This window comes from Podarcis muralis, chromosome 9 (genome assembly GCF_964188315.1).
Source record: "Podarcis muralis chromosome 9, rPodMur119.hap1.1, whole genome shotgun sequence".
Taxonomy (NCBI): Eukaryota; Metazoa; Chordata; class Lepidosauria; order Squamata; family Lacertidae; genus Podarcis; species Podarcis muralis.
The window spans coordinates 77,651,271-77,669,282 of NC_135663.1; the positions used below are offsets into that span (position 1 = coordinate 77,651,271).

The window sequence follows — 18,012 nt, forward strand, 5'->3', positions numbered from 1 at the left end:
AAGGAAGGGCGATGCTTCTGGAGTATGGCTTTTTTCATGACGTGAAAAGGCTGTGGTGCAGAGTAAAGGGAGTGTGAGGATTGTTACGGGGAGACTGATGTGCATGACCTGCCTTGTAATTTAGAAGTGGGAATACTTCAGCCACACAGGTTCTCTGTGCTGACAGTGATGGTTCTAGGCCCATTTCCTCTCCCTCAACCCCCATCTCCTCCAACCTGGCATCTCTCATGGTTGCTGTTGTAAAGGAAACTTGGAGTGTAGAGGTGGAGGAACACCGCTCTGTTCATGGAGACCAGAGCTGGTCTGAGGAGTTAGGACCGTCCTAGTCTCCTCCCGCCTCCTGTTATGCCATGTCCTTTCTGGTTGCCCTCTCTTGGTTGAAATTTAGAGGGTCAGCCCTCTTGGGGGCAGAGGCACTGTTATAAGGATGGTGGTAATAATGGGGTCTAGATGGACCCAGTGGTCCAACAATGCAAGGTGAGTGCTTCCCCCCATCCCATAGGATGCGTTGGGGGGCATAGAAGCCTCTGGTATTGGCTCAGGCTGGGGGCAAAAGAGGTGGAGCCTCTGCCTCCTCTGACACCTGCCTGCCTTCCAGGCTGAAAGGGATGAGGTGGAGGCCCATGACCCAGCTTTTTTGGACCAGAGCCCTGGCAATGACAAGGCCTTCACCACTGAGGGAGCAGCTTCATGGCACGGTAAGGCTGTGGGGAATTTGCCTGCTAGTAGATGTAGAATGTACGTCTGAAGTAGGGCTGGGTGCACCAGTCCACACCAGCCCCTTGTGGTGCTGGCGGATGTTTGGCCCCCTGAGAGAACAGGACCTGGGTCCCTTTCCCTCATCAGTCTCCCCTCCATGCATGTTGGGCTGGCAACACTTCAAAGTGAGCTTGCAAGGTGGAAGAATTAGGCCTCTACCTGCCCACCCCTTACCATTCTGGGTGCTGCCGTGCTGTGCCCGCCTTAGGAGCACCCAGTGGCTGTGACCATCCTCTGCCGCATCCCGTTTTCCTCAGTCCTGCAGCGAATAAGTGTTTTGGTGAATACATTGGGCAGGGGGTCTTCACAGACGTACATTAAGGGGTCTCTGGAGATGGTGGCTAGCCTTTGCAGTGAGGAACCAGGTCAACCGTAAGTGTCCTTTAACCTTTTGGTATTGGCTAAAGTGGTTCTTCCTTCCCACCCATCTCCCCACACTGTGGCTCCCAACCTGCTCTCGGCTTACGCCCTGAATGAGAAGCTTGTTTATGAACTGGAAGCAAAAAGAGGCAAAGCACTTCATTTCATCTTCTTTTATTTCACAAGCCTTCAATTCAAAAAAAAATGAACCACAACTAGTAGATCTGATACATTATAATAAGTAAAAATGAACGTGATTTATAAAGGAGAAAAAACTTTGTACAAAAACATTAAAAATCCAACAGCACATTGAATTCTTTAGAAGTACCAAATATTTCATGCAAAAGGTGAGCGCTACTGGCCAGTTGTAGAAATCCCCTGAACAAAATGGCAACAGCGTCACTATGTGGAAATTATGGCTCTTTCTAAAATCAAAGACACAGACTTGGAATGTACTAAGTGGGTCAGAGCCACTAGGCCCTCCTCTATTGAGGTTTCTTGGGATTTAATAAATTAAAAAATAACATTAAAAGAAAGACTCCTGTCCTATTCTGCATATTTTAAAAATGACCAGTCTTTCTTCTTACCTTGGCATCGTGGTAATTATTGGCAAAGTGTTCGTTCTAAAGTGGACTCACTCACAAACTGCAGCTTGCATCAATAACTTAGTAACATGCACCAACTACTCTAGCACGGCTAACGGGTGGGGGGTGCAAACGAACTATCAGGTCATTACGAGACAAAGCTAAAAGCATCCATCACTAATGGAGAAATGGAAGCACCATGCTTTAGAAGGTGGCAAAGGTATGAAAGCACAATTGTGAGGCAATTTATTCCAAGCAAACACGCTACACAATGATGACTTCTTTCTATTCACTTTTTTTGGGGAGGAGGAGAGATTCCCTGTCACACACACACACACACACACACACACACAAGTACCGAATAAAAGTGTGGGATCAACAACACAGACATAGAAAGGAAATAATAATTGTTCCTATGAGCCTTTATTCTTGGTTTCTGTTTCCATCTGAGTTCATCCAAGACTAGTAATATTGGAGCGACCACCAGGAGGTGCAACAATGCGATGCCCAGTGCGACGTGGGTTGTTATCATCTACCTGAGCACCTGTGCAACAGCAATCCAGAAACAAGGTGAGAGTTAATAGCTTCTCCAGCCTTTCATTTACTCAGAAATCAATGGCACAAGTAATTGCAAATGCTTAATATGAGCTAAACATCTTGCCCTTTTATACTGAAAATGAGGCCTGACGCACACAAATACTGATTTTACAAAGTATACCCCTGCGACATAATGTTTAGGATATGGCACTCAGAAGTGACGGTGCTCAAACTTTCATCGGACACTGAATCCTAAGTCTGCTGTGACTTTTCATCAAGGCTAATGGGTATTTGCCGACTGCACTAGTAGAAACACGGGTCCATCTACAGAAAACCAATGTGGATTCCTCTGTGCAGTTGTCTTTGAGCTACACCTGCGCACAAGACTTCTGGGAGTGGGCATCCTTTATCCAGACCTGAGCATGCAGGTGTAGCACTGAAAAGGCAGAGGGGCATGTACAGCACATCACAAGGCCGCAGTTCCCTCTGGGCTTCCCCTTACACTGAAAACCTCCTCCTTCTGCCAGTAAGTCATCAATGCTGGTCCTTACTAAATTACTGATGGATGGATTTGTACTACGCAATTCTCTGCAGTGGACCCTGTTTTCCAAAAAAAAGGTTGCTGATACTGATAGTTTGTCACACCTGATAAGCTAAAGTTAGATTGATGGAGGTTCCTGATTGGTGGAGGCTGGTTTTTGGCAGGTGACGATTTAGTGGAAGGTGCAGGAGTTGCATATTTTGGTGTTGCTGGAACTTCATAGACTGGCCCATCGTACATTCCTCTGGAGACACCTTGCAATTCTGTTACCTGCATATCACAAACAGAAATGCAGTTACATTTCAGTGGCCTGGCATTTGACCCACCCGTCTCACACATAAGATCAGTGCAAAAATGTATGCAACAGAGCAAGGTTGATGAGTCCTGCTTCCTCCATCATCACTTCCATCTTCTGTTCCCAAAGTGGGGAGATTTGCACATCGTAAGAGTTAGTATTTTCTAAGCACCTAAAAGTGAAGTGCCATGCAATCTAAGAAAGGGTTGCCAGAAGGCCCCTTTGGCATTTTGAAAAGGTGCAGTGGGCACTAGTCACAAAATGGCTGCCACATCTCAAAAAGGACCACAAAGTGGTGAAAGCCTGCCCCTCTCCCCTACTGGCACTGTGATTGGTCACAGAGAGAAGCTCCTTCCATCTTCTGCTAAGAAGGGAAGACAAAGTGGGCACTGACAATAATGCCAGTCAGAATTGTCACTGCTCCCTCATTGGAGGCTGGTTACTGTGGAGGAAGTCCAAACATTAATTGGGAATATGAAGAGTGGAAAGGCTCCGAGGAAAGACTTTATCCCAGTGGAATTGATTACATCAAACCAGCACTGGTGGGCTCCGCTTCTGGCAGAACTTTTTACGGTAGTAAATAATTCGGGCAAAGTACCATATAACTGGAAACATGCTATAGTAGTTCCAATCTTTAAGAGAGGCCACCCAAACGTACCCTCCAATTATAGGCCAATTAGCCTGCTTTCAATAATTGGGAAGCTGTATGCCCGATTCCTCAGTAGCAAACTGACAATTTTTCTAAATGAACATAATATACTATCTGAAGCCCAGGCAGCCTTTTGTGAGAACCATTCAACATCAGACCACTGTCTAATGCTGTCCTTCCTAGCCAAGAAGTATACCAGGCCTCTACAGGGTAAACTCTTCGTGGCCTTCATGGATCTGAAATCAGTGTTCGATTCCATCCCCAGATCCCAGCTATGGTCCAAATTAAATCTGATTTTGCAGGACAAACGACTCCTCTTTCTTATAAAAGCCCTGTACAATGGAACCAAACTGCAGGTCTGATGCGGTCGACAGGGACGGTTATCGAACAGTATCGAGATGACTAGGGGGATGAGACAGGGATGCATTTTGGCCCCCACATTGTTTTGTCTATTCTTAAATGACCTAGAAGAGAGCTTAATGGACCCAGATGGACGCCTTCCAAAAATAGGAATGAGAAGGACCCCCTTGTTGTTATATGCGGATGACGCGGCCATCATCTCACGTTCCAGCCCGGGTTTTAAATATCTGCTGAGGAAGTTTTCTGATTACTGTTCTGGAAATGGTTTATCCATTAATTATGAAAAATCTAAAATTTTAGTCTTCGAAAGAAGCTTATCCCGGTCTAAATGGGTGCTGGATGGCCATAACCTTGAACAGATTAAATACTTCAGTTATCAAGGGCTCACATTCCATCATACAGGTTCTTGGAAGCACCACTGGCAAACCTCCCTTCAAAAGGCGGAGATCACAAAGCTAGCCATACTCAGATTCTTTTTCACAAAGGGCGGCAAATATGTTCCAGCAGCCTTAAGGGTTTTCAACGCAAAATCCATTTACCAACTCCTGTATGCTACAAATGTCTGGCATAATGGGGCCTGCCAAAGCTAGATGGCTTTCAGGCAAAATTTCTACGATCTCTGCTGCAGGTACCCAACTGCGTCCCCAACTCCGTACTTCTGTTAGAAGCTGGTGAATGCCCAATTTCAACTAAAGTGTGGTGGGCTGCCCTAAAACATTGGCTCAGGATTTCAGTGTTTAATCTAGGAAAAGGTTTGTACCAACACCTGACCAATGAGGAATTTGTCAGCAAATGGCAGAAAACCATGGCTAAAAAAAGCCACCTCTATTGGTCTGTCTCCCCCCCAACTGTATTACCTGGGTTATGAAGGCGCCCAAAAGATGTTAAAGCAAAGATTATGGGATAATACACACAGTGACTTGCGATCTCGATCACACACAGTCTGTAGTCCGCTGGCAGTAGGAGTACAATATGGGCATGTCTTTAAGTTAACACCTTACATTAAATACCTGACAGTACCAAATTATCAAAGGTTATTCACCAAAGCCAGACTAAATGTCTTTCCTTCTGCAGTGCTGGATGGCAGGTTGAGAGGAGTTCCCTACCAGGACAGACTTTGCTCGTGTGCTCAAGACATCAATTCTATAAAACATAATTTGCTGCATTGTGTGAAATATGAGCAAGCCAGGACTGAACTGATATTACCCTTGCTGGCACCTTTCCCAGGAAAATGAGAGGCTCACTATGTCAGGTTCCTATTGGAAGACTGGACAAATGCTAGAACATTAGCAGTGGCAAAGTTTTTATCGGTGTTTGCAAGAAACAATGATCCCTATCTTTAAGTCTGAACAAAATGCTTGTTTAACCTGGAGGTAGGCTGTCTGAATTGTGCATTGCTTTGTAACGATTTGTTGGGTCTCTGGGCCGTAATAAAGATTGATTGATAATGCCAGGCACTGGGTATGCCAACCTGAAATTCCCCAAGGGCCCATGAATGATCAATGGATCATTTTCAATATTTCCCCCATCCCTGTAAAATGACAAAGCTTCAGCCAGCATTCTCATTTTTTTATTTAACTTTTATTCACATGTATAATGGGACGCGGGTAGCTCTGTGGGTTAAACCACAGAGCCTAGGGCTTGCCGATCAGAAGGTTGGCGGTTCGAATCCCCGTGACGGGGTGAGCTCCCGTTGCTCGGTCCCTGCTCCTGCTAACCTAGCAGTTCCAAAGCACGTCAAAGTGCAAGTAGATAAATAGGTACCACTCCGGCACTAAGGTAAACGGCATTTCCGTGCACTGCTCTGGTTTGCCAGAAGCGGCTTAGTCATGCTGGCCACATGACCCGGAAGCTGTATGCCAGCTCCCTCAGCCAATAAAGCGAGATGAGCGCCGCAACCCCAGAGTCGGCCATGACTGGACCTAATGGTCAGGGGTCCCTTTACCTCTAAGGAAAAGCAGGACATTCCAGGATCAAATCAGAAAGCGGGGCGGCTTCTGTAAATCCAGGACTGTCCCTGGAAAATAAGGGCACTTGGAGGGTCCCTAACGGTCAGGGGTCCCTTTACCTTTACAATGGCAAAACTCGTGTCTCAAAATGGATTGGAACTGGGCAGTGGAACTCAGGAATGAGACAGCCACTGCGTATTTCCTCAGGTACATTGCTCTCTCTGAATTACAGAACTGGAGAGATGGAAGAGACTCCAAGGGTCATCTAGTCCAGTTCCCTGTAATGCAGGAATCCTGCCCACAGCCATCCCTGGGTGGGCTCAAACAGCCAGATGAAATGACCCATTGTTCTACAAAAATATATACATTCAAGCATCTGTACGTTATAACATGTTATAGAAACGATTAGCAACAACAAGTTTGGATAGCTATACAAACCTACCTTATTCCTAATTTTGATGCGTTGATAAAGGTATTCAGGGAAAGGCTTCCGGGGAATGAAACGGCCCATTCCTTTACTTACATGGAGATTTCCATCTTCAAACACAATCTTCCCTTGGCTAATGACTATGAGGGGAGCACCGTGACATTCCATGCCTTCAAATATATTATATTCAACAGCCTGCAAGGGGGAGAACATGCAGTTAATTCTCATTTATTGATAGGCATGAATGATTTATACTACATTAAATTAGAGAAGGTGTTAAACATGATAGTTAATTTCTTTAATAGTCAGGGAGTCAAAACCATTAAAACGTCATGGTGTGGCGGCACAAAGTGGCAGCGATGATGGCAGGTTTAGGCAAAGTCTCACCAGAAATTGGCACAGAAGCTGGTGGCGCTTTTCTGCCAGTGGGGTGCTGCCTTGGGGGCTTCTGTCATCCAAGGTGGGTGCTTCACCCCGCCTCACAGGTGGGGTGTATCTTTGATGGTAGCAGCACTGGCATCCATTCTCTAGACACAATTGGGTGACGCACACATGCAGTAAGGAGCAATTGGGCACATGTTGTGCTGCCGTGGTTGAGGGTATTTTTTGACAGCCTGCAGCAATAGTGCCTTAAGTAGTTCTCAAAAAAATTGAAGAGCGTTTCCTCTTACCGACTTATGGCTTTTGGCTGTGATGGTCTTTGCCTTCTCTGGGTCCCAGATCACAATGTCAGCATCCGAACCCACAGCGATTCTACCCTTTCGCGGATAGAGGTTAAAGATTTTGGCTGCATTGGTACTAGTAATGGCAACAAACTGGTTTTCATCCATTTTACCTGAAGACTAAAATAAATTTTCCATGAGTAACGTATCTTAAGAATAGTGGTATATGTGTACATACAACAGAGATTAGAGGTGGTGGTCAACAAAATTTTACTCAGAGTACATCTAAGTCACAAATGGACAAGATCTGCCATTAAATAATCAGTATTCTTTCCTTAGGGACGCGGGTGGCGCTGTGGGTAAAAGCCTCAGCGCCTAGGGCTTGCCGATCGAAAGGTTGGCGGTTCAAATCCCCGCGGCGGGGTGCGCTCCCATTGCTCGGTCCCAGCGCCTGCCAACCTAGCAGTTCGAAAGCACTCCCGGGTGCAAGTAGATAAATAGGGACCGCTTACTGGCGGGAAGGTAAACGCCGTTTCCGTGTGCTGCGCTGGCTTGCCAGATGCAGCTTTGTCATGCTGGCCACGTGACCTGGAAGTGTCTCCGGACAGCGCTGGCCCCTGGCCTCTTAAGTGAGATGGGTGCACAACCCTAGACTCTGTCAAGACTGGCCCCTACGGGCAGGGGTACCTTTACCTTATTCTTTCCTGCAGCAAATTAAGAGCCACCAGGAATATGTATGTGGATGTATGCAGGTATTAGATTTAGTGGCTCTTCCCGGAATTAGTTCTGGATTATTATTATTTTTAAAAAGGTAATTGAGTTTTAAAAAATAATTCTTAACATACCAGCAGATGGCAAATGAAACTAGCAGTTGAGACTTGGAATTCAGAGGGGCAAAATGCCAGACAAATTGCATGGCAGGTGGAAGAAGCCTGTTGATTTGCTTAGTTATAGTGGCTATTGTGGGTAAAATGACTGCTTGGCCCTGTTAGAATAAAGGATGATGAACCTGGTGGGTTGACTGGGCTATTTGTCCTTCCCCGACCTGCTGCCCTCTACTAAATCTGGAGAACAGCTGCCATAAACTCCATCTAGCCTAGCCAGTGGCCAAGGATGATGTGAGTTGTAGCACAATACAACCGGACCACACCAGGTTAATGAAGGCTGAATGAATGGTTAATTCATTAACTGAATGAAGGTTAATGAAGATATTAAGCTCTGAAGGAGGCTGCCACCAGAACAAGGAGTGGAGCAAGTAGAGATTGTAAGGGAAGATAAAGGCAAAGGACCCCTGGACGGTTAAGTCCAGTCAAAGGCGACTATGGGGTGCGGTGCTCATCTCACTTCAGGCCAAGGGAGCTGGTGTTTGTCCACAGACAGCTTTTCAGGTCATGTGGCCAGCAGGACAAAACCACTTCTGGCACAACGGGACACCGTGACAGAAGACAGAGCACACAGAAATGCCATTTACCTTCCTGCCGCAGCAGTACCTATTTATCTACTTGCACTGGTGTGCTTTCAAACTGCTAGGTTAGCAGGAGCTAGGGAGCAGCAGGAGTTCATTCCGTCGCAGGAATTTGAACCGCCCTAAATCCAGTGCTGCCGCCCCCTTATACTTCTGCAAACCGTGGGTTTATCCCAAGCCTGCTGATTCTGTGTGTGTGTGTGTGTGTGTGTGTGTGTGTGTGTGTGTGTGTGTAGTTGTTTTGGCAATGCAAGTGACAGCACTGACAGAATTGAATCGGGAGTAGAAGAAATAATGATAATATCAGCATTTTAACTGAGTCCAGAAGCAGACTGGTAACTAGCAGTGCCGTCTTACCCATAGGCGCTAGGGGTGCGGGGCACCCAGGTGCCAGGCTCTCAGGGGCGCCAGGCCGAGAGTCCGGGGCCCAAGAGTTGAGTCCGGAAAAGGGTCTGGAGTGCCGCGGCAGGCTCTTCTGCTGTGGGCAGCTCTAAGCCGCGGGTTTAGGGGTGACTGAGCCAGCAAGATGCTGAGGCGGCCGGCTGGCTGGCTCCACCCTCCTGCATGCCTGGGACTGGGCAACCTGGGGGGGGGGGAGCGCCGGGTGGCTCTTTGTACCCCGGCACCGCATATGCTTAAGACAGCCCTGGTAACTAGTGCCACTGATGTGTCCACCACTTCTGTGGTCCACCACTGTGGTCCACCACTGATGTGTCCAAAGCTTCTGTCTCCCATAAACATTTTGGCAGCCACACTTTGTACAAAAACAAAGTTTCCTGGTAGCCTTTAAATGCAGTTCCAGCATCACAGTAGAGCATTACAGCAGCCCAGGCTGGCAGAGTTGTGTGCCCTGAGGCCCTGGTGTGTGAGTGCAAATAAAAGGCCCTGGGTGTTGGCCCCCTGACCTCAGCCCCCTCTAGCTAAGAGTTAGATTTGGAAATCTCTGAGCAGTACAAGGCAGGACCTGGTGTGAAGTAGCGGTTGCTTTTGCTTACCACACACTTATCCCAGACCACGGTCATTCTTTCTTCAATTCCATTTACTCCTTCTGGAATCAGAGTGAAGTTGTCCTTTCCAAGCGCTTTCTGGGCTGTGCTATAGGTACAGTGGGCACTTCCAGTCACTTGCAGGTCACCACTGAAGGAACACAGAGAGGAGACAGAAATATTTTTAAAGGCTGGAGGCAAGGATGTGGGTTGCTTACCATTTGTGTTTCTAGCTATTGGTGCCACACATTCATTCAGGAATGTATATGGTTAACTACTGCTTTTCAATTCTGTTAACCTCTCCAGTCTCTGCTTCCACATTCACATCAATACTATTCTCCAAAGTATTGTTCTTTGGGTATCTTTCCTAGTGGTTTTCAGGTCTCTATAACAGCAGCAGTAAGGCAAACCAAAGTGAAACTGAACAGCAATTTTGTTTACAGATTATTTTCTTTAAAACTCACTCTATACAATCACCCCACTAAGGACCTAGTTAGATGTTCCATGGGAGGCCTGTGACCCGTCTGATAATGGACTGATTGATTGATTTGTACTGAAAAGCAGTCACAGAAGACTGCCAGTTTGAGTGGACGGGGATGAGGCTATCTAATCCTTTTCCTTCCTGTCACTTAAAACCATCCTTTCCGAGCCGATTTTCTTGTCAAAGGTAATGCCTGGGGTAATTCTGAACAGGGGAAGGTCAGGAAGGGAAAGGGCTAAGCAGACTCCTCCCCCTGTGGTGGGGGTGTCACATGTCTAATTTCACTCTGAGCTAAATATAGTATTTGCTATTCCCTTACAAACAAGAACAAATCTGACAATAATCAAACCACATCAAAATACTTGTCTGTTATTACATATTACTTCTGCACTTTAGCTCACATCCAAGGACTCCCTTGGCTGAATTGGTGGTTTACAAGCAGTTGCAGTTTAATACCATGCTAAAAGTGAGGTCAAATGATCAGGTGTGGTAGGATCCAGACTCAGAGGCGGTGAGGTCACAAATGCTGCAGCCTTGGCCCAATTTTTGCTCCAATAATGTGTCCCGTCTGTCCCCAGGCTGGCAGTGATTGGTTCCCCGAAAACAAGAGCACCTAGGGGAATGGAAAAACACAACTGATTATATCATCCTTTTAATTTGTTTTTTATTTTACTTATTAAATTTATATACCACCCTTCATCCGAAGATCACAGGGTGGTTCAAAACATAAAAATACAATGTGAGAACACAAAATACAAAATAGACAAAGGCAAACCAATCACCCCCCCCTCCCACAAACACATTTAAAAGGACATAGTATGTTAATCAACCAAAGGCCTGATTAAAGAGAAAAGTTTTTGCCCGGTGCCTAAAGATATGGAAGGAGGGCACCAGGCAAGGCTCCCTGGGGATAGCATTCCCCAAACAGGGAGCCTCCACAGAGAAGGCATGTTCTCATGTTGCCACCCTGCAGATCTCTCTTAGAGGAGGCACACGAAGGAAGGCCTTAGATGATGATCGCAGGGTCTGAACTGGTTCACATGGGAAGAGACAGTCCTTGAGGTATTGCAGTTGTGAGCCATTTAAGATTTTATGGTTCAAAACCAGCACTTTGAATTGAGCCCATAAACTAATCGGCAGTCAGTGCAGCCAGGCCAGGATCGGTGTAATATGCTTAACCTTTCATGCCCTGGTGAGCAACCTGGACACCAAATTCTGAACCAGCTGAAGTTTCCAAACCATCCTCAGGTAGCGCTATGTATAACGTGTTGCAGCAATCTTACCTAGAGATCACCAGAGCATAGATGACAGAAGTTAGGTTTTCCGGTCTAAGGAAGTGCCTACATCCTAACAGCAACCTAAAAGCCACATTCCCCTACCATTTGTTAACTAACATTGGAGACAATGTAAAGACTGGTCAAATTAAACTAATGTTATCGTAAATGAATCAACTAACAATCATCGTCCACTTCATCAAATGTCAGCTGAGGGTAACACTTCATGTATGAAACAAAATAAAAAATAAAAATTAAAAAATTCCTTCCAGTAGCACCTTAGAGACCAACTAAATTTGTTATTGGTATGAGCTTTCGTGTGCATGCACACTTCTTCAGATACCTTGCATGCACACAAAAGCTCATACCAATAACTAACTTAGTTGGTCTCTAAGGTGCTACTGGAAATATTTTTTTCATTTTGTTTCGACTACGGCAGACCAGCAAAGCTACCTTCCTGTAGCTAGAACTTTGTGTTTGCTGAGACATGGACTCTAGTCTGTAAAAGCTTCTGCTACAATAAATCGGCTAGCATTTAAGGTGCCACAAGTCTCTTGGTTATTTTTGCTTCTAAGTAAGTGTCAGGAACAAACAAAGAGCTCCAGAGAGAATTTGTTTCTCTACACAGCCATGGCAGCCCGAATGATATATGCTCAGAAATGGAAGTAGAGAAAAGCACCAACAGAGGAGGAATGGCAGGTGACACTGATGGAGTATGCAGAATTAGCAAAATTAACTAACAGAATAAGAGAACAGGAAGAAGGAGCCTTTAAGGAAGATTGGAAAATGTCTGTAGAAGATTTGAAAAATTATTGTAAACAAGTTAAAATGTTAACAGGGTTAGAGTAAATTCAGCAGTTTAAATTAAGTAAAGATTTAATGAGAAAGGAGATAAAATAAAATATATGGAGTAATTAGAATATGCACTAGTAATGGATAACTAAAAGAAACCATGGAGGAGGGGAAGGAAAGTAAATGATTATGGTTATATTGATTTGAATTTGAAAATCTGTAATGGAAAATTATAGATATATAAAGAGCTCCAGAGAGACAGGTTTAAACAGAATAAAATATTTCCTCACCAGGGAGCTAGTCTATCTATTCTGAGGGATTATCAAAGTAGTTCATGGGCCCCTTCACTTTCCCAAGCTCTCAGTCCTGCAGACTTTCAGTAGAGATATGCAAGTTCAGCCAGCATTTCAGTCATCTTGCTCAGACTGACCTGCTTTCAGCTGGTTGACTTCAGGGATGCAACAAAAACCACAAGTAAATGCACATCTAAATAAACTGAATGTACAGCAAGAATGTGGTATATAAGCACGGCTTGATAAAGTCAATAAATAATTTCTTAGTGGACTGGTCAGAGCTTGCTTAAAAAAGATAAAGCAGCACAGCCAGAGAGGAAATGGGGGGGGGGAGAGAACCCCATATTGGGATTTTGGTGGCCCCTTTCTCCATCTCACCCAGTTCCCTGGGGACCAGTCACTATGGCCAGACTGTGCGCCAAACGGTTCTCATGTGCACAGCCAAGAGGTGAGGTTTATGAGCTATGGATTGATTTAATGCAGAAAGCCACGAACCTGTTCAGAAGGAGAACCAATGCGCAGAAGAGGGGTGGTCCAAAAGAACCGAAAAGAAAGGAGCGCTGGAAAAGGGGATATGAAGCTGCACAAAACCAGCTCAGAGCATTCAACAAAGTTCAAGTCCTTCCCTTTAGCTTCTCTGTCATTACCATTTTACTCCCTTGGTGATTCCTGCTGGTTTGCACATAGGTATTCGTCACTTGATGACTCACTGCAGTATCAAATAGCAATTTGCAAGGATAAATGAGGCAGCGCTCATCCAGCTCCACAGACAGAATGTTTGCATAGTCTCCACGCATATACAAGGCTTTTCACTCAATTGAGTAACTTCATACATTGAGCCACAAGATATCCAGTGGTGAGAAAGCAAGCCATGGCTATGCGGATGTGGGCAAGACCTTTGTGCTGTGGCTTGGGAGTTCAAAATGGAGTAATTTGTTCCTTCTAGCACCTTGAAAAGAAGCGACATTATTTGGTGTCTCAAAGCACTGGATAAAGGTACTTCTGATTGTATTGGGATGAGAACAGCCCTCTCTTCAGTGTGCTCATTCACGGAATTACTACTGAAACAAGTCCAAATAGCCTGATCCTATAGCCTTGCCTTTGCCCCAAGAGCCCAGAGTCCCCCAGACAAGGACCCATGTCTAGAAGTCCAACATTTCAGAGACATGATATTGTTATAAGAATTTTAAGGTCTTATATATATATATATAATAAATAAAGGTAAAGGGACCCCTGACCGTTAGGTCCAGTCGTGGATGACTCTGGGGTTGCAGCACTCATCTCGCTTTACTGGTCGAGGGAGCCGGTGTACAGCTTCCGGGTCATGTGGCCAGCATGACTAAGCCGCTTCTGGCAAAACAGAGCAGCGCACGGAAATGCCGTTTACCTTCCCACCAGAGCAGTACCTGTTTATCTACTTGCACTTTGACGTGCTTTCGAACTGCTAGGTTGGCAGGAGCAGGGACCGAGCAACGGGAGCTCACCCTGTCGCGGGGATTCGAACCGCCTTCTGACCAGACCACAGCGCCACCCGCGTTCATAAATGTACATAAATAGATGTTCATAAATGTACCAAGCAACCACATACAAATATGTAAACCACATGTCTGAAACCCACAGAAAAGTCCTGAAACCGTTTTCTCTCTCCCAAAATGACCTCAAATATTACTCTGCAAGGTCGAAAGAAATGGGAAAACTCCCCATTGTCTCTTTCACAAATCCTGTCTTAAGGGCACATCTAAAATATGAATAGGGTGTGAACCTGTGACCTGGATTCAGGAATTGAGTAGTTATCATAACTAAAGAGTGGCCAGGATGCCCAGGTAATCCAATCAGGTAACCTGGCAGACAGGAAGAAACAACACATCCAGATTTCCGCCCCTTCTCTGATGTATTAAGGGGGTAGTCTTGGGCCACACCCCTTCTGTGATGTATGTATGATGTTTCTGGGGGAGGTCTTGGACTCCAGGGTGGGCAATTTAAAAAGTCTATATAACGGCTTGCGTGCATGGCTCGGGGTCCCCCCCCCCCGTTTGTGTGTGGGGAGCACCCTGTTGCAACAGCTTTAATAAAGATCAGGCTTACTAACTGCCTTGCTTCTCAATATTCTCTGGCTGGTCCCTGTTATTTTCTCCTACCGGTAGAGAACCTACAAAAGGACTTTCTATGAGCTCTTGGGTACCCCATAAGGAAAAAGGAGCAGTTTTTTTCTCTCATAACAATATGAAAGGCTGCATTCTGTACCTTTCTTTCTAGCCAGTGAAATGATGTCAGCTGCACTCTTGCTCATGACCTTGGTGATATACAACGGACAGTTGATGCGACTAGCTATGGTGATGGCTCGGAAAACAGCTTCTGCTTCAAGCTGAAATAAGGAAAGAAATTCAGTCAAAGTAACCTCATCGTTACCTTGCAAATTTTTCACACAGGTATTTCCCAGATTCCAGCCACTTTCCTCTTCTGCTTTAAGAACAGTTCCTCATCCCTCAACCCCCTTCCAGTTTTAACTGACTTGCAAACATATAACCCTTCCTGCTACTTCACGCTTTGCTTTTGCTCCAAGCAGAATTAATTTGAAGCTATACACAACTTTCAGAATACTGCTTACAGAAAAAAAGATTTCTCACCCCTGATCTAAATGGCATGAATGGCTCAAGGTGGTACCTGAAAAAACTCCTACGACTTCAAAAACATTAAAAACTGAATGTAATCAGCTTGCCACATTGCAAGCAACTGCTATACTGAAGTGTTCCTCAGCAGAGTGACCCCTTTCTTCTTTAATATTCTCATAGAAGTCAATGGAGCATTTGCAGGTGATCAGCTTCAAGGCCACAGCTTAAAATTTTGTTATTAAGGTGTTCTGTATTGAGGTATTATTATCACAGAATCACATAGTGATGTGAAGTGCTTATGGATTTCTCTTGGTTTGGCTAGTTCTGCTAGAAAAAAACTGTAGACACTTTAACGCATGGCTCCTGCAGCCCTTAGACTGAACTTGAACACAGCTCTCACCTCCTCTGGCCTGCTCAAGGCGTGGCCCTCTGGTCCAGTGATGCCCATCTCCAGCATACGCTTTTGTTCCTGAGGAGGTCATAGACAAAAGATGATGGCCAACAGGTTACAAATATATCAATTGATATGTATCAAAAGTCTCTTATATACACTGTATTTCAGTCATGTCTGTTGGTTAAGGAACGATATTTATTGTTAGCATTTAAATACCATCCAATCAACTATGTATTCTGCGTAGTTTACAGATTTCGGATATTCCAGTCTGCTTTTACTGCATAATGTTCCTGATTTATACTTTTAACTGCTGCTGTTTTAACTATATATTATGCTAGGTGCCTGTTTTATTTTTAAATTGTTTTAAACTACAGGCATGTCTGGAGGACGTGGACCATCTGGATCCCTTCCAATCGGGATTCAGGCTCCGCCACGGGACAGAAACCACCCTGGTTGACTGGTCAATGATCTCTGGCAGGTTAGGGACAGAGGTGAAAGCTGTTTCCTGGTTCTGCTGGATCTCTCAGCTGCTTTTGATACCATCAACCATGGTATCTTTCTGTACCATCTAGGAAGGCTGGGAGTGGGGGGCACTGTTATGCAATGGATCCACTCTTTCCTGGGTCGTGTCCAGGAAGTCGCGTGGGGAGATGAGTGCTCAGACCCTTCAACACTCACTTGTGGGGTACCTCATGACTCCACCCTCTCTCTCATGCTTTTTAACATCCATATGAAACTGCTGGGAAAGGTCATCAGGTGGTTTGGGCTGGGTGTTCATCAATAGGCAGATGACACCAGCTCTACATCTCATTTAAATCAGAAACAGTGAATGTGATGAACCTGGTCCTATATGTCTGGAGGTGGCTGGAGGATGGACAGCAATCAATGGATTCAGGCTGAATCCTGACAAGACAGAGGTACTGCTTCTGAGGGATGGGGGGGCAGTCAGGTGTGAAGGACTTCCTGGTCTTGAATGAGGTAACTGTGCCCCTAAAGGACCAGGTGTGCAGCCTTGGGGTCATTTTGGACTCACAGCTGTCAATGGAAGCACAGCTTAATTCTGTGTCCGGGGTGGATGTCTACCAGCTCCATCTGGTATGGTGGCTGAGACCCTTCCTGCCTGCACACTGTCTCACAGAGTGGGACATGCAACAGTTATTTCCTGCTTGCAACTACTGCAATGTGTGCTATGTGGGGCTAGCTTTGAAGGTGACTCAGAAACTACAGCTAATCCGGAATGCGGCAGCTAGACTGGTGACTTGGAGGGCCACTGGGACCATATAACACCTGTCCTAAAGGATCTATCTTGGCTCACATAACATTTCTGAGCACAACTCAAAGTGTTGGTGCTGACCTTTCAAGCCCTAAATGGCCTCAGCCCTGTATATATGAAGGAGAATCACCACCTGCAGCCCAGAAACTGAGGTCCAGCTCTGAGGACCTTCTAGCGGTTCCCTCACTGTGAGAAGCAAAGTTACAAGGAACCAGGCAGAAGGCCTTCTCAGTAGTTGTCCCTGCCTTGTGGAATAGCCTCCCATCACATGTCAAAAGGCAGCCCTGTACAGGGAAGTTTTTAATGTTTAATATTTTATTGTGTTCTTTATATTTTGTTGGAAGCTGCCCATAGTGGATGGCAACCCAGTCATTTGGGCAGCATGTTGTTGTTGTTGTTTGCTTTTAACTGGAACTGTTTCTGGCCATGAATAGCACCACAAAAGCTCAAAAATTAAATGAAATAAATTAAATTTATGGCAAACTCAGAGGCCCATTCGCTTCTTCCACCACAACTAAAATGTACTGATAATTATTACAGATTCTATATGCTAACTGCCTGACAGAATTTTGAAAATGTCCACCTGTTCCAAGCCCTCCCTTCTTGACTGTTTCATCACTTAAGATCTACCTGGTTCTAAGCATGGACATCTAAGGCCAGGGGACACTTGAATTGGTACCAATTTGTCACATAGGTCTTTCTGGGACAGTTATGCAATAAAGAACCTCTTTTTGATACTAGCGTCATCATCATCGGCACCCAGTACTGAACTTTGGGCCAAATAATAATGTCTAAAAGCCATGGTTTTCCCAGTAGTGATGTATGGAAGTGAGAGCTGGACCATAAAGAAGGCTGATCGCCGAAGAATTCATGCTTTTGAATTCTGGTGCTGGAGAAGACTCTTGAGAGTCCCATGGACTGCAAGAAGATCAAACGCATCCATTCTTAAGGAAATCAGCCCTGAGTGCTCACTGGAAGGACAGATCGTGAAGCTGAGGCTCCAGTATTTTGGCCACCTCATGAGAAGAGAAGACTCCCTGGAGAAGACACTGATGCTGGGAAAGGTGGAGGGCACAAGGAGAAGGGGGCGACAGAGGTCGAGATGGTTGGATAGTGTTTTCGAGGTTACCAGCTTGAGTTTGACCAAACTGCGGGAAGTAGTGGAGGACAGAGGTGCCTGGCGTGCTCTGGTCCATGGGGTCACGAAGAGTCGGACACGACTAAACGACTAAACAACAATAATGTCTACATGTTTGGGGTACCTTTCTGCACTCACAGCATGGCTTAAACACAGCCCAGTGTAAGCAGTCCAATCCAGA

At 45.4% G+C, this 18,012-nt stretch overlaps 1 protein-coding gene across 2 annotated transcripts in view; it reads right to left on the reverse strand.

The window, feature by feature from the left end:
• Window positions 1–1,277: 1,277 nt before the first annotated feature.
• Window positions 1,278–18,012, reverse strand: part of CRMP1 (collapsin response mediator protein 1) — a 37,204-nt gene continuing 20,469 nt past the window's right edge. For both annotated transcript variants that reach the window (XM_028743917.2, XM_028743918.2), the window contains exons 7-14: window positions 15,427–15,495; window positions 14,659–14,779; window positions 10,512–10,668; window positions 9,584–9,725; window positions 7,133–7,303; window positions 6,477–6,656; window positions 2,886–3,051; window positions 1,278–2,247 (exon numbers count right to left, since the gene is read on the reverse strand). In XM_028743917.2, coding sequence (XP_028599750.2) covers window positions 2,156–2,247; window positions 2,886–3,051; window positions 6,477–6,656; window positions 7,133–7,303; window positions 9,584–9,725; window positions 10,512–10,668; window positions 14,659–14,779; window positions 15,427–15,495 — 1,098 coding nt within the window. In that variant the 3' untranslated portion in view covers window positions 1,278–2,155. The remainder of the gene's footprint in view (window positions 2,248–2,885; window positions 3,052–6,476; window positions 6,657–7,132; window positions 7,304–9,583; window positions 9,726–10,511; window positions 10,669–14,658; window positions 14,780–15,426; window positions 15,496–18,012) is intronic.